We start from the raw sequence: 12,555 nt of genomic DNA, 5'->3' as shown, positions 1-12,555 counted from the left end.
ATGACAATCAAGGAAAAGAAGGAGTAGCCATTGTATTCAACACTAAATACAAGGCTAATCTTCTTGAATGGCAGACAGTCTCAACTAGAGTGATGTGGGCAAATATCAGAATGGGGAACTGGACAATGAGACTTATTTGTGCCTGTGCCACAGAAGGTTCTACTAAGGTATAAGTGGAAGAATTTTTTGAAAATTTAGAGAAAGCATCTGACACAATGAAAAAGGAAAAGTTGGTCCTTGTTGGGGATCTAAATAGCAGAGTAGGAAATGATTGTCAGACATACAAAATAAATATTGGGAAAATTTGGAGAAAAGAGCAAAGCTAATAATAATGGTAAATATTTGTTGGATTTCTGCTCAGGACATGGACTTGTTATTACTAACACCATGTTCCAACATAAAAATGTACACAAATTCACATGGAGAGAAGAGGCAAGAAATAAGAAAAGTCTCATTGACTGTGTTATTGTTGATATTGATGTTTTTTCCCTTGTGCAAGACACCAGAGTATACAGAGGATTTGAAATTGGAAGTGATCACTATTTAGTCTTAAGCAGGATAAAATTGAATTTCATATTGAAAAGAATAACATGTAAGAAAGTTTCAAAGTGAATAAAAGTTGAGCAGCTCTCAGATGTGAACTGTAGACTAAAAACACAAAGATTATTGAAGAAAAAATGAAAGAGTTTGAGAATAGGAACCAAACTTTAGAGATTCAGTGGCAAGCCTTGAAGAAAACCTTGATTGATTCAGCTAGAGAGGCATGTGGTGAAATTGTCTGCAAGGATAGAAAAATCAGAACTCCATGGTGGACACAGGAAGTTAAAGAGGCAGTGAAGGAAAAGAAGAAAGCATATCGAAAGTTCCTGGCAAATAAGTCAGCTTGTGCTCTTAGAGAATACAGAGACAAATGTAAGAAAGCTGAACACTGTGTAAAACTAACTAAACAAAAGTCATGGGAGGACTTTGGCAAGAGCATAGAAAATAAATATCAAGAAGGTGGCAAAATATTCTGGAGGTTGTTGAAGAAGCTCAGAAATGGAGGAAAGAGTGCTGTAAAAAGAATTAGAAATGCTAAAGGTGATATGAAAACTGAAGAAAAAGATATCCTTGAAGTATGGAGTAATTACTTCGAAAAATTGCTAAATGAAACAAGCAGTTATAGCACAGTGGTAAAAAACACTCAACAGGAAGACAGTCAGGAATACATATCCATACTTGAAGTAGAAAAAGCCATCAAAGGCTTGAAATGTGGAAATTGAGCAGGAGTAGATGATATTTGACCAGAATGCTGAAGTATGGTGATATAAAAGTCTTGCAGTGGCTGCACTGTATAGTTCAGAAGGCCTGGACAGAGGGTCGTATTCCTGATGATTGGAGTAGAGTTCTCATAGTTTATGTAAAAAGGAAAATAAAACTGAATGTGAGAATTACAGAGGTATTTCTCTAGTAAGTGTTCCTGGTAAGCTTTATGCAAGTATACTTGAGAAACAGTTGGGAAGTATTGTAGAAGTAAAGCTTGGTGAAGAACAAGCTGGATTCAGGCCAAATGGAAGCTGTCAGGATCAGATCTTCACTTTACGACAAATAGTCGAGAAAGCATGGGAATATAACAAAGATCTGTATTTAAGTTTTGTCGATCTGGAAAAGGCATATGACAAGGTGCCAAGAGAGAAGCTATTCAATATGCTACAGTTATATGGTGTCAATGGGGCATTATATCAAGCAATACTTAGTCTTTATTTGAGTTGGAAGTCAGCAGTTAGAATTGAAGGAAGTACAGGAAGATGGTTTAATGTTAAATCTGGTGTGAGACAAGGATGTACATTATCCCCTCTGTTATTCATTATCTATATGGATCACATTATGAAGGAAAGTGGTATTAAACATGATATCCAAATTGGAGATGTTAATGTCAGCTCTTTGCTTTATGCAGATGATGTTATACTTATAAATAAATAAATCTACAAGTCTGCAAGATTCTCTGACTAAATTGAATAATTGTTGTAATAGATATGGTATGAATGTGAGCATTAAAAAGACAAAGACAATGAAAATAGGCAGAATCATTGAAAATATCAACTGTGTTGTGAATGGAGAACCTGTGGAACAAGTAAAACATTTTAGGTACTTAGGCACGATTTTTACTGAAGATGGTAAATTAAATATAGAAATAGACAACAGAATCAGCAAAGCTGGTATGGTGGGAAGTCAACTGAATAAATTCATATGGAATAAGAGAGAAATTAGTCGAAACACTAAATTAGCTGTATACAAGGCAGTGTTCAAACCAGCTTTAACTTATGGGTCTGAGAGCTGGGTCAGAAGTAAAACACTTGACCAAAGACTAGAGACCACAGATATGAGAATCCTGTAAAAGATTAGAGGTGTGAATCAGATGGCATCAATGACAATATCATATTAAAAACGATGATATTAGGAAAGAACTTGACATTGTCAGCAGAGCTAATCTCAGGTGGTATGGTCATTTAAACAGAATGTGCGAGGAAAGATTGGCAAAACAAGTGTTCTCTGCTAAGTTGGCAGAAAAATGATCCAGAGGAAGACCAAGATATAGGTGGATTGATACGGTATAAAGTGCTTTAACGACAGAAATATAACTTCTGATAATATTTGAGTTTTGACAAGTAACGGACTGATCTGGAGGAAAATTGTAGATAGGAAGTTAGTAATAATGTAAATTTTTCATGTAGTACTATCATATCCTGTGCACCCCTTGAGGGTACATGGCAGGAATTTATTGAAGATGTATCTGTGAAGCTTTAATCAAAGTTGGGAGTATCTTCTGCTCCCCTACCATTTCAAGTTACAGAACAATAATCTCTCAAATAATGAGCTTTATAAATTTATACAAATCTTGATAAGCATGGTCTAAAATTCAGTTAACGAAATGCCTGACAAGGGTTGATTTATTTATTCTCAAATGATGTCTGTGATATAGTCTGAAAAAGGAATCGCAACACATTATGCATACACACCATGCAAACCACCACAGTTTGTTCCACCTGTCATTGGGTGAATGCATGCTAGTTGCTTGTCTCCCTCCATTATATGTACATTTTAAATTAGAAGCTTAATTATATCATGTATTGATTATAGATAAAAGGAAAAATGAAATAAATAGTGCCCGTGCTAAAAATAAGAAGGAATTTGAAGTAATTAATATATTTGAATGTGGTGATAGTAAATAGAAAGTAAGCAGAGATTTGGGGATGAATGAACGAGTCAGTGGTAAAAAAGTTTTGCAGACCCTAGGAAAGAAGCATTGCACTGATTGAAAAGGGAATGTCTTTTATTAACTTGTATTGAAAATTGTATTCAATAGCTCATTCCTCTTAACAATTCAGGCAAGTATTAAGTGAAAGATATACTGCATTCAAGTGAAAGAAAAGAATATGGTTCAGTAACTGAAGAAAGATTTACTGCTAATGCTGGATGATTCAAATTAAACAGGACTGCATTATGTTCAAATAACAGATGAATCTACAAGTGCAGATAAAGAGAAATGCAGCACAATTTCCAGATATTTTGAAAAAATAGTTGAAGTAGAAGGTTCTAGCGATAAACAAATTTTATCTACCCCTAAGTCCATGGACCAATTATAATTTTTCATGTTAAATATGAAAAGTTAGCATTTTGTAAATAGCATAATTTTATGTAATGTGGTGTGTTTTCTCTGGACACATTAACCATGTTAATCAAGATTGTTACTCAAAATTTTCTTAACTTGATTCTTCTTCAGAAACCGAGTCATCGCTGTCTTGAAATAATAAGTCATACTCTGTCCTGTCAAGAGAATTACTAATGCCACACTTTTGAAAAGATTTTATAATCATTTTAGGTTTCACTTCATTCCATGAACTCTATCCATTTGCACATTACTGTATTTTGATGCTAGTCCTTTTACATATAGATACTTAGGGTAGTTGATTCACAGAGATCAAGAACAATGATGAATGTCAGCATTAGGCAGTCAAATTTAATTCTGCTGTCAGAGAGGCACTGGTCAAAATCCCACCCCCCCCTTTTTTTTTTTTTTTTTACCTTTTAATGTCTTGTTATGCAGCAGCGAGGGAAATTCTTTTGATTGATATTTGGCAATTACTGGACCAGGATTTCTAAAATAATAGTTGTAATATATTATATACATCACTTGATGATACCAGAAAATTCATGTATTAACTGATCTTTGTTCTCTTGCTTTTTTTGTAAATGATCTATTTTCCCCGTCTTGTGTAGCTGTTTTTCTTTGTTTTTCCATTATAGTTATTTATTTTATTTTATTTTTATTTTTGCTCTGCAGGTCATAATTTCCTAACCTCAAGAAGTAAATATAAATTACGGAACTAAATATAATCTAATTGTTAATCTACTTGCTTTCCAGATATATCCTACTGAGTCAGTTGGTAGTAATTTCAACCTTCCACCAACAACATTTGCTTCCTCTTCTCCATCATCAGGTTAGTTAATTGATTTTAAAATAAAACATAATTCATATAACTTGTGTGCAATATCTTATTAGCAGCTTAATTTATTTAAAACTCTCTCATTTGGTGCTCCCATTACTCTCTTAAAACAAAGATAGAGTAATGGGAGCACCAACCTTGCAATTCCCCCCCCTTTTTTTTTTTTTTTTTTTTTTTTTTTTTTTTTTTTTTTTTTTAAACAGAGGTGTCTATTATAATGATATTGAAGTATTAGATATATGGATTATTTTCTGCATTTCAGAATATAAAATTTATATTCTGAAATGCAGAAAATATAAAATTTATAAAATACAGTAAAATTCTGACAGTCTTAACCCTCCAAATCATTCTCATTCCATCATTTTCCTTTTTTCCAAATACTGCTGCTTTAACATTTGTTATGCATATAGAAAGTCTTAAGTGTCGTTGATTTATAGTAATGCTTTACAGTACAAATAACACCAAGAGGGGAGGGGGGAATACAACTTATTAACTAACTTATATATCGCTGGTTTTTTAAACAACATCAGAGCATAATTATAACTGTGAAAGGCAAACAGCACTAAACTACGTAATTGAGGAAAAAGTTTAAACTGTAACTGACAACAGAACTAATGTCCTTACATGGCACTCTCTACTGGGTCAAATAACCATGGAGTTAATTTAGAGAAGTCAGGCTAAAGTCAGAAGTGGGTATTCTCTTGTCCAGATATCACTTCTCACCTGAATTAGTGCTTGTCTTTGGCAAATCTTGGATCCAACTATGGAATACCATTTCCATATCTGTGAAGGTACTCATCTCTCTCTCTCTTTTCAAACCTCCATAAATCCTTTGTTATTCATCAGAGAGCAACCAAACTGATTAGCCTGACATCTCTAAGTTAACTTTATGGTTATCTGAACCCATAGTGAGGACCCAAACCCACTATGTGAGGACATTAGTTCTGTTGTCAGTTACAATTTAAATTGTTTTCCTCAGTTACATAGTTTTAGTGCCTTGTGCCTATCACAGTTAATAAATTGCATTTTTTTCTTATTGTTTTATTATATTATTTATATCGGCACTCCATGCATTGAATGCATGGAGTGCATGCAATGAATCTGCAAAAGATTCATTGCAGAGACCCACTCTATTCATTAACACAATATCTATCATACATCTCCTTCAACCTTTTCGCTGTTGAGGCGCTCACAACCACCTCTGGCAATCCATTCCACGTGTTCACCACTCTCCAAGTAAAGAGGTGACACCCTTGTTTTTCCCCTACTCTCCACGTATTGAAAAATTTCTTCTGTGTCAATCTTATAGTATCATTTTAGTAATTTATAAGTTTCTATCATATCCCCTCTTCTCTGCCTGTCAGCTAAACTCTGCAACTCACACACCCTCAATCTGTCCTCATAGGGAACATTCCAGAGACCTGTCACCAGCTTGGTCAATCCGTAGTGAATCCTCTCCAACACTTCCCATTCCCAACGTGAGGAAAATCTGTGCACAGTAGTCAACATGTGGCCGAATCATAGCCTAATAAAAAATATCCTCCCTATCTTGCCTTGCCAACTCTTGCAATATGTCCTCTGAATTTCACATCTCTATCCCCCCCCTCCCCGATCCCCTAGTCTCATCAATTTCCTGTAAACTAATGCCATGAATATCATACAAAGTATGTAATCTTTTCATCCCAAAGTGCATTACATTATATTTTACAACATTGAATTGACAATGCATTGTCCTTTGCCCACACTGCCAGTTTATTTAAATCATAATAATTTAAATATGTTTTGTCATCAGCAAACATCTGAATGTACCCCCCACCTCCAAATCTTCTGTTGTATCATTAATGTACAAATTAAAGAGTAGTGGTCCTAGTACAGAGCCCTGGGACACTACATTAGTCACCCTCATTCACCTCGATTCCACTTCACAATACACCAACCTCTGATGTCTATCAGCCACATTTCTATCCATGCCACCAGCCTCATATCCAATCCCATTTGCTTCAACTTATTTAATAGTTTTCCATGCAGTATTCTGTCAAGTGCCTTTGCAAAGTCCAGCAGTATCATGGTGTAGCCATTTCCTTTATCCAGTTCTGCATCACCTTATAAAATGTGAATAAATTACTGAGGCAAGGCTTGCCTTTTACAAAGCCATGCTGCTCCTATAAAGTATCATATTCCTATACACCCATTCCTGAATTTTACTTTTAACTAACTTTCCAGTACTTGAACCACCACTCCAGAGATCCTAATTTGTCTGTAATTTACTAGCTCTGTCTTGGCACCACTTTATATAATAGAACTATCTTACCCTCTTTCCACTCCCTTGGAACCTTGTCAGTTCACTTGCACATTCTCATAGCAGATATACCATCCAGGCCCACTCCTGTATTCACATTGATATTTTTCAATATACTGAGTACCTCCAGTAAATCTACCTCAATTCTCACATCAATGTCTATCATTTCAGTAACTGCCAAGTCACTACCTGAATGATATACCCTTGCAAAGTGATCACTTAGTAACTGAATTATTTCTTCTGCTTCTGTCACTTTTATCTTTCTATAATCATTCTTTCTCTTACTTGTTATGTAGCAAAAAACTTTTTAATTTACTTTGGCCTGCTTAGCTGATTTTCTCTCAGTCTGACTTAGCCTTCCTTACCATACTAGGTTACCCTTCTTGTTTGTGCTTTATACTACTCATGGGCATGCTGATCACCTTTTTGTTTATATTCCTTCCATAATGCTTTCTTTTTTTGCAGCTCCTGCTTTATATTGCTACTCATCCAATTAATTCCTACTTGGTTTATCCTCCTGACCTTGGATGTCCACTAATGACATTCATTTCATGTAGTTGGTTATGTTATGGCACTGATCTGTGTTGTCTCCTAAGTGTGTCATAATTGCTAGCTTTGTAGTTCTGTATAAACCCTTTATTGACTGAAATTTCCACATGTTGAGCAATCTCCCAGGACAAGACTGCATGGTCACTTTTTCCCAATCAGAGGTAAGGTTGCTACTGCAGTTATTGATAGATCTTTTGATGCTCTTACCAGATCCAACACACTCTCAAAGCCTTGGTCCCTTTCAGTCACATGCTGTTTCAGGTAATTATCTCTTAGTAACTATAATTTCCATTTTGCCATATACTCTTTCCAGTCTGTATCACCATAGTTTGAAGTCTCCCATGATAATTTCTTAGCCTGCACTCATTGTGCTAATGTGCTGATGCATGTCATCCACATTTTCTTCTGAACTACCAGGTCTATAGCAGCAACCAACAATACAGTTCATCTTATTGACCTCTATCTCACACCAAACAGCCTAAAATGAACCATTTCAATCAGATCTGCAGTCTTCCTTAACTTCTGTTTTTGTTGATTGAAGTTCTTCAGCTATCATTAATAATAACCCTCCTCCTTGTCCTATTTCTTCCAGCTTCTCTGAAAGTACAGCATCCTTACATTCTATTCCTCTAATTACATCATTTGCTGACAACCAGGTCTTGCCGATGCTAATAATTTTTGACTAAGTTGAGCTGACCAATGCTAAAAACTCCTCTCCTTTATTTCAGATACTTCAAGCATTCATGTACATGCATGCATTTCAAATCCCCTTCCCCCTTGGATCCACAGTTATCCTCACGTAATGTCATTACCTGCTCTTTAAGATTTGAAACCTGAAAAACTGCACCCAGCTCTTCATTCTCCATAATTATTCCTGAACTCATACTTATCTATCCCAGGGTTGGCTAGACATATGTTTGATTGCCCTCCCCCCTCCAATATCTTTAGTTTCCCTGGTTTTGCACTTTCATCCTCTCACTAAACATCACTTTCTCCAAGCACTTAACCCCAAAACTATTTAAGTGCAGTCAATCAGGCATATACAGGTCCTTACGTCCATCAGATTCACTCCACATGACTACAAAATTGACCCTTCTTGATTCTATCCTATCATACTAAGGAAACAGACTCACTATTTTTATTTTCTTACTCTTCATTTTTGCTTCTTCTAACAACTCTCTCATATCTTCTCTCATTGCATATTTCTCACTTTCAAATAATTTGTGCCTGCCAAAACAATTCATTTGATTCTTTCTTCTGCAAACTTAAAGCTTCATTAACATCCTTTATCTTTGCACCTGGAAAACATGCTTTCATCACTTTCTCATTAAGTCTCTTATCATCGAATCCCTGTACATTACTGTCTCTTTTCTCCCAGTTTCTTACACTTTTAGGCTTTTCCCATTCACTCTTTCTTTCATTCTTGTCCTTTTGTAACATATACCAATAAATTTATGTCCGCATTTGGCTGTAATCATGAAAATTTTTTCATATATAGGTAAAAATGTAGTTCGTCCTTAGTGTTTGGACACCAGTGTAACAGATTCTCTGAATTACAGATACTTCTTTTCTGCACTATACCTCTTCCATAGATACTTCTGCAGTCATTCTGTAAAGTTGAAAGTATGGGTCTTCCCCATTACTTTCATATCCTAAAGAAATTCAGGCAATCAGATCTGATCTAAATTGAGCCATATCAAAGCTCTTTATCTCTACTTGTTAGTTTTTTGTTATATCCAAGTGATTCTTTGAGCTATTTTTCCCCACTTTTGCATTTTGTCTGCCAAACTTCAAATTTCTATCATCACTCCCAAAATCCCCTTAGCTTCATCACTTTCTTTCAGTTCAGTTTAATTATAATACACAGCTTGTAATTTTTTGATCTCATAGGGTATAACTGTACACTTTTGTGCATTAAACTTTATTCTTTGCCAGCGGTGCACTATCTGATCAATAACATCCAGAGACCTGCTCATCCCAACTCTTACTCTAATATGGAAGGCATTAATATGGAATTGGTATACTCTTTGTGCTACAGCCTTCTGGGAAGACTTCCCCTAGATTCTGGTACTAGTACTTTCCTGTATCAACATTGTTATTATTGATACAGGAAAGGGCCTTCACCAAACTGTTGCCATAAAGCTGGAAGCACAGAATTGTCTAGAATATCATAATAGGCTGTAGCCTCAGACCATGATGCCTCTTCTATCAAACTTGAAGTTTGTGCAGTATGTTCAGGCAGGTATCATTCACCAAATGCAAACTTCTTTTGGGCTGCCAGATGATGAAGTATGATTCATCACTTCAGGATTCATGTTTTGACAGTTCCAGAATCCAATGGGGAGGCACTTGACACCATTCCACTTAATGATTGGTATTGCTTTTTCTGATTGTTAGGCTTGTGTATGCCTGTGTGGCCATGGAAACTCATGTTCTCTAGCTCCCGGTGAAGTGTGTTTACAGAGGCATTTCAGATCTCAGTAGCGTTTCATCCAAGGACAGACAATTTTTATAATGGAGATAGCCCATCTTTCAGTTTACAGGTCTCTGCATTCATAAGCTTGATGGCAGAAGATAGTCGCAAAACAAAGTGTGAAGCATTAAATATAATGATTTGTTATTAATAAATTTTAACAATTTCGTAAATGACATTGTTAATACTACACATTTTGAGCAAAGATCATCTTACTTAGATCCATAAGTAATGCATCAAGTATGGAAAGCTGAAAATTAAAAGTTATAATTTATGTTACTGGTTTGCTTTCCTGAAGCTATCTAGAGAAGGCAAAATAATCCATAACTGTGTTAAGTGGAAGAAATTTGCTTAAAGCATAGCACTTTATTTATGTATGGAATGATTATACTGAAAGAACAAATATACAAGAAGTTCTGTGCAGTTTAGAACAGGCACAAAAGGAATTGATACGGTTAAAAGCAGAATTATACTTAGAGATATTCTGGAACATATCACTGACAACTCAGCCAGCCATATTTTTAAAAGGAATAAAACTAACCCCATACCAAATTTGACAGACCCAAACAGCAGAAGATTAAGAGCCACCAGTCTTGAAGCACAAAACAGTACTATATGATTAACCTTTCTCATTAAACAAAAGCAAATAATCTTTATTATGCAAAGGCATAATTTATCACATTAAAAAGAAGGGAGTATCTAAATTTGGATAGTGACATATCTAGGACACTTGGATACTGGACTTACCAAGATTCTGATGGCTGTCCTTTTAATAGTTGGATGATCATATTATCAGATAAGTTGCATAAAACTATTTTTTTAATTAATTAGAAAATATTATTAGATAGTGTGAATGTTCTCATTTTGTTACATCATAAAGGAAAATTTCTCAAAAGCAATTAGGTATATAATCCAATAAGAATTCTTACAATAAAAAATTTTGTAAGAATTTCAAGTAATGTTGTCACGAAAAAAATTAAATGAAAAAACATGAAATAAATTTCACTTAAAACCATTGAACCTTTCAGCAGAATCCTTAATATGATTGAATGGCCTTTACCAAAATATTTCTTGATAAATACTGTGGTAATTTATAATAAACAACATTTGTACCAAGATTTTCACTGCAGGTGAATCACATTGGTCTGTTGCTAACTTACATGCAGCTCCTGTTGGAACGGAATATGCTGAAAGAAATTCCAACTTGGTAAGTAATGATGATTTACCTTTCTTAAATACATTTTACTATAAAATTTGTTCTCAAGAACATGCTTAGCTAACATGTTAACTATGCTAGCTATGATATCTTTCAAACAGTAAATACAGTTTTGGATTATTTATAATTTAAAAAAAGTGTTTTAATCGTTAAAAATATAAATATTTTTCTGTAAATCTTCTGTGGAGTATTAACTGTGAATGTGAGTGTAGAAATTTATAAACCCAAATGGATACAGTTGCCACCTTGTTGCTGATGCATGTATATGCTAGAGACCAAGCAATATTATTAGGATACCATAATGTAAATTAAGGGTATTAATGGTATATACAACAGAGATTCAAATTAATTTTCCAATTATTATATATATTTGGATATATAATATTAAATATATAAATATTGAGGTCTTTACTAAAATATTTCTTAATAAATAATGCATCGGGATTAATTTCCCCCTCAATTGAAGGACAAACATAGCTTTTGCCCTTTAGTTAGAAACGTTTGGATTTCATTGCTATCTAGAATGCAAGGAACTCTATATAAGGCTTTTTATCTGAAGATGAGAGTTTGCTGGTTGCTTACAGAAGTGATAGGGTTTTTCTTCCAGGAACTAATTGTTTTTATTATTCAAAACAGGCAAACCTGTCCAGAGAACACAAGTAAGTAATACCCATAGTTACCATGTAGATTATTTGGCAGCATCTCCTTATATCATGGGCTTTGCGTGTATGCATGTGTATACACGTGTTGATTCCATACTTGAGACATTGCAATATATATAGTGGTATATAGGTAAATTGTTAAGAGGAAATAAAGAAAGAACATATTGTATTAAGTTGTTTCCTATGAACAATTAGAAGTTAGTTGTTTTAGCCATACGGAAAACAGTGTGAAGATGGATGTCCAGTAAATGGATTAAAGGAGGATGATGAAAATACTTATAGAAAAGGCATAAGGAGAAACAGAATGTCTGTGAGGAAATTATTGGAGTGAGTCATGAGAGAGTAATTGCCTTTTCTGGATGTATTTGGCATTTTTAAAGAGGGTTTTGCAACATCATCCCAGTTTGAGAAAAGATAGATTTGGGAAAAATTTTTCCTAAGTTGGATATGGTTGAGGACATATTCCATGTTCTCTACCAGTTCTGTTTTCTTGAGCTTTTTTTTTTTATTATATTTATTATCTTCCAGTTCTTGGTCGTGAGGTTCTTTATGATATTATCAAAAATTCTGCTTATAAATTATATATATATATATATAAACAGAGATTTCTGTTTAGATAGTAGTGCAGAATGAATATTTAAGAAGAGAACCTTACTATTTTGATTCTACTATGATTTTTTACTTTCTAAAAATTTGTTAGTTTAGTTCATTTATATTTTAGGAAAATAAATTCTAAATTTTTAGTTGAACAAATTTTATTTAACAGCAGGGAAGAGTTGAAGAAAGGCTTGACGAAGCTATACATACGCTTAGGGATCATGTGGAGGTAACAATTGATTTAGAGTCTTTTTAAAATATGTTTTGTGTAT

General features: G+C 34.3%; 1 protein-coding gene across 1 annotated transcript in view; it reads left to right on the top strand.

The window, feature by feature from the left end:
• Positions 1-12,555, top strand: part of LOC150102819 (transcription factor 12-like) — a 269,580-nt gene that overhangs the window by 122,762 nt on the left and 134,263 nt on the right. The window contains exons 5-7 of the mRNA XM_090399401.1: positions 4,406-4,481; positions 10,939-11,015; positions 12,453-12,512. Coding sequence (XP_090255527.1) covers positions 4,406-4,481; positions 10,939-11,015; positions 12,453-12,512 — 213 coding nt within the window. The remainder of the gene's footprint in view (positions 1-4,405; positions 4,482-10,938; positions 11,016-12,452; positions 12,513-12,555) is intronic.

This window comes from Typopeltis vanoorti, chromosome 10, assembly GCF_054136105.1.
Source record: "Typopeltis vanoorti isolate ZY-2024b chromosome 10, IOZ_Tvanoo_1.0, whole genome shotgun sequence".
In the NCBI taxonomy this organism is placed as follows: Eukaryota; Metazoa; Arthropoda; class Arachnida; order Uropygi; family Thelyphonidae; genus Typopeltis; species Typopeltis vanoorti.
The sequence above is the reverse complement of the archived record's forward strand: the minus strand, read 5'-3'. Positions and strand labels throughout refer to the sequence as shown.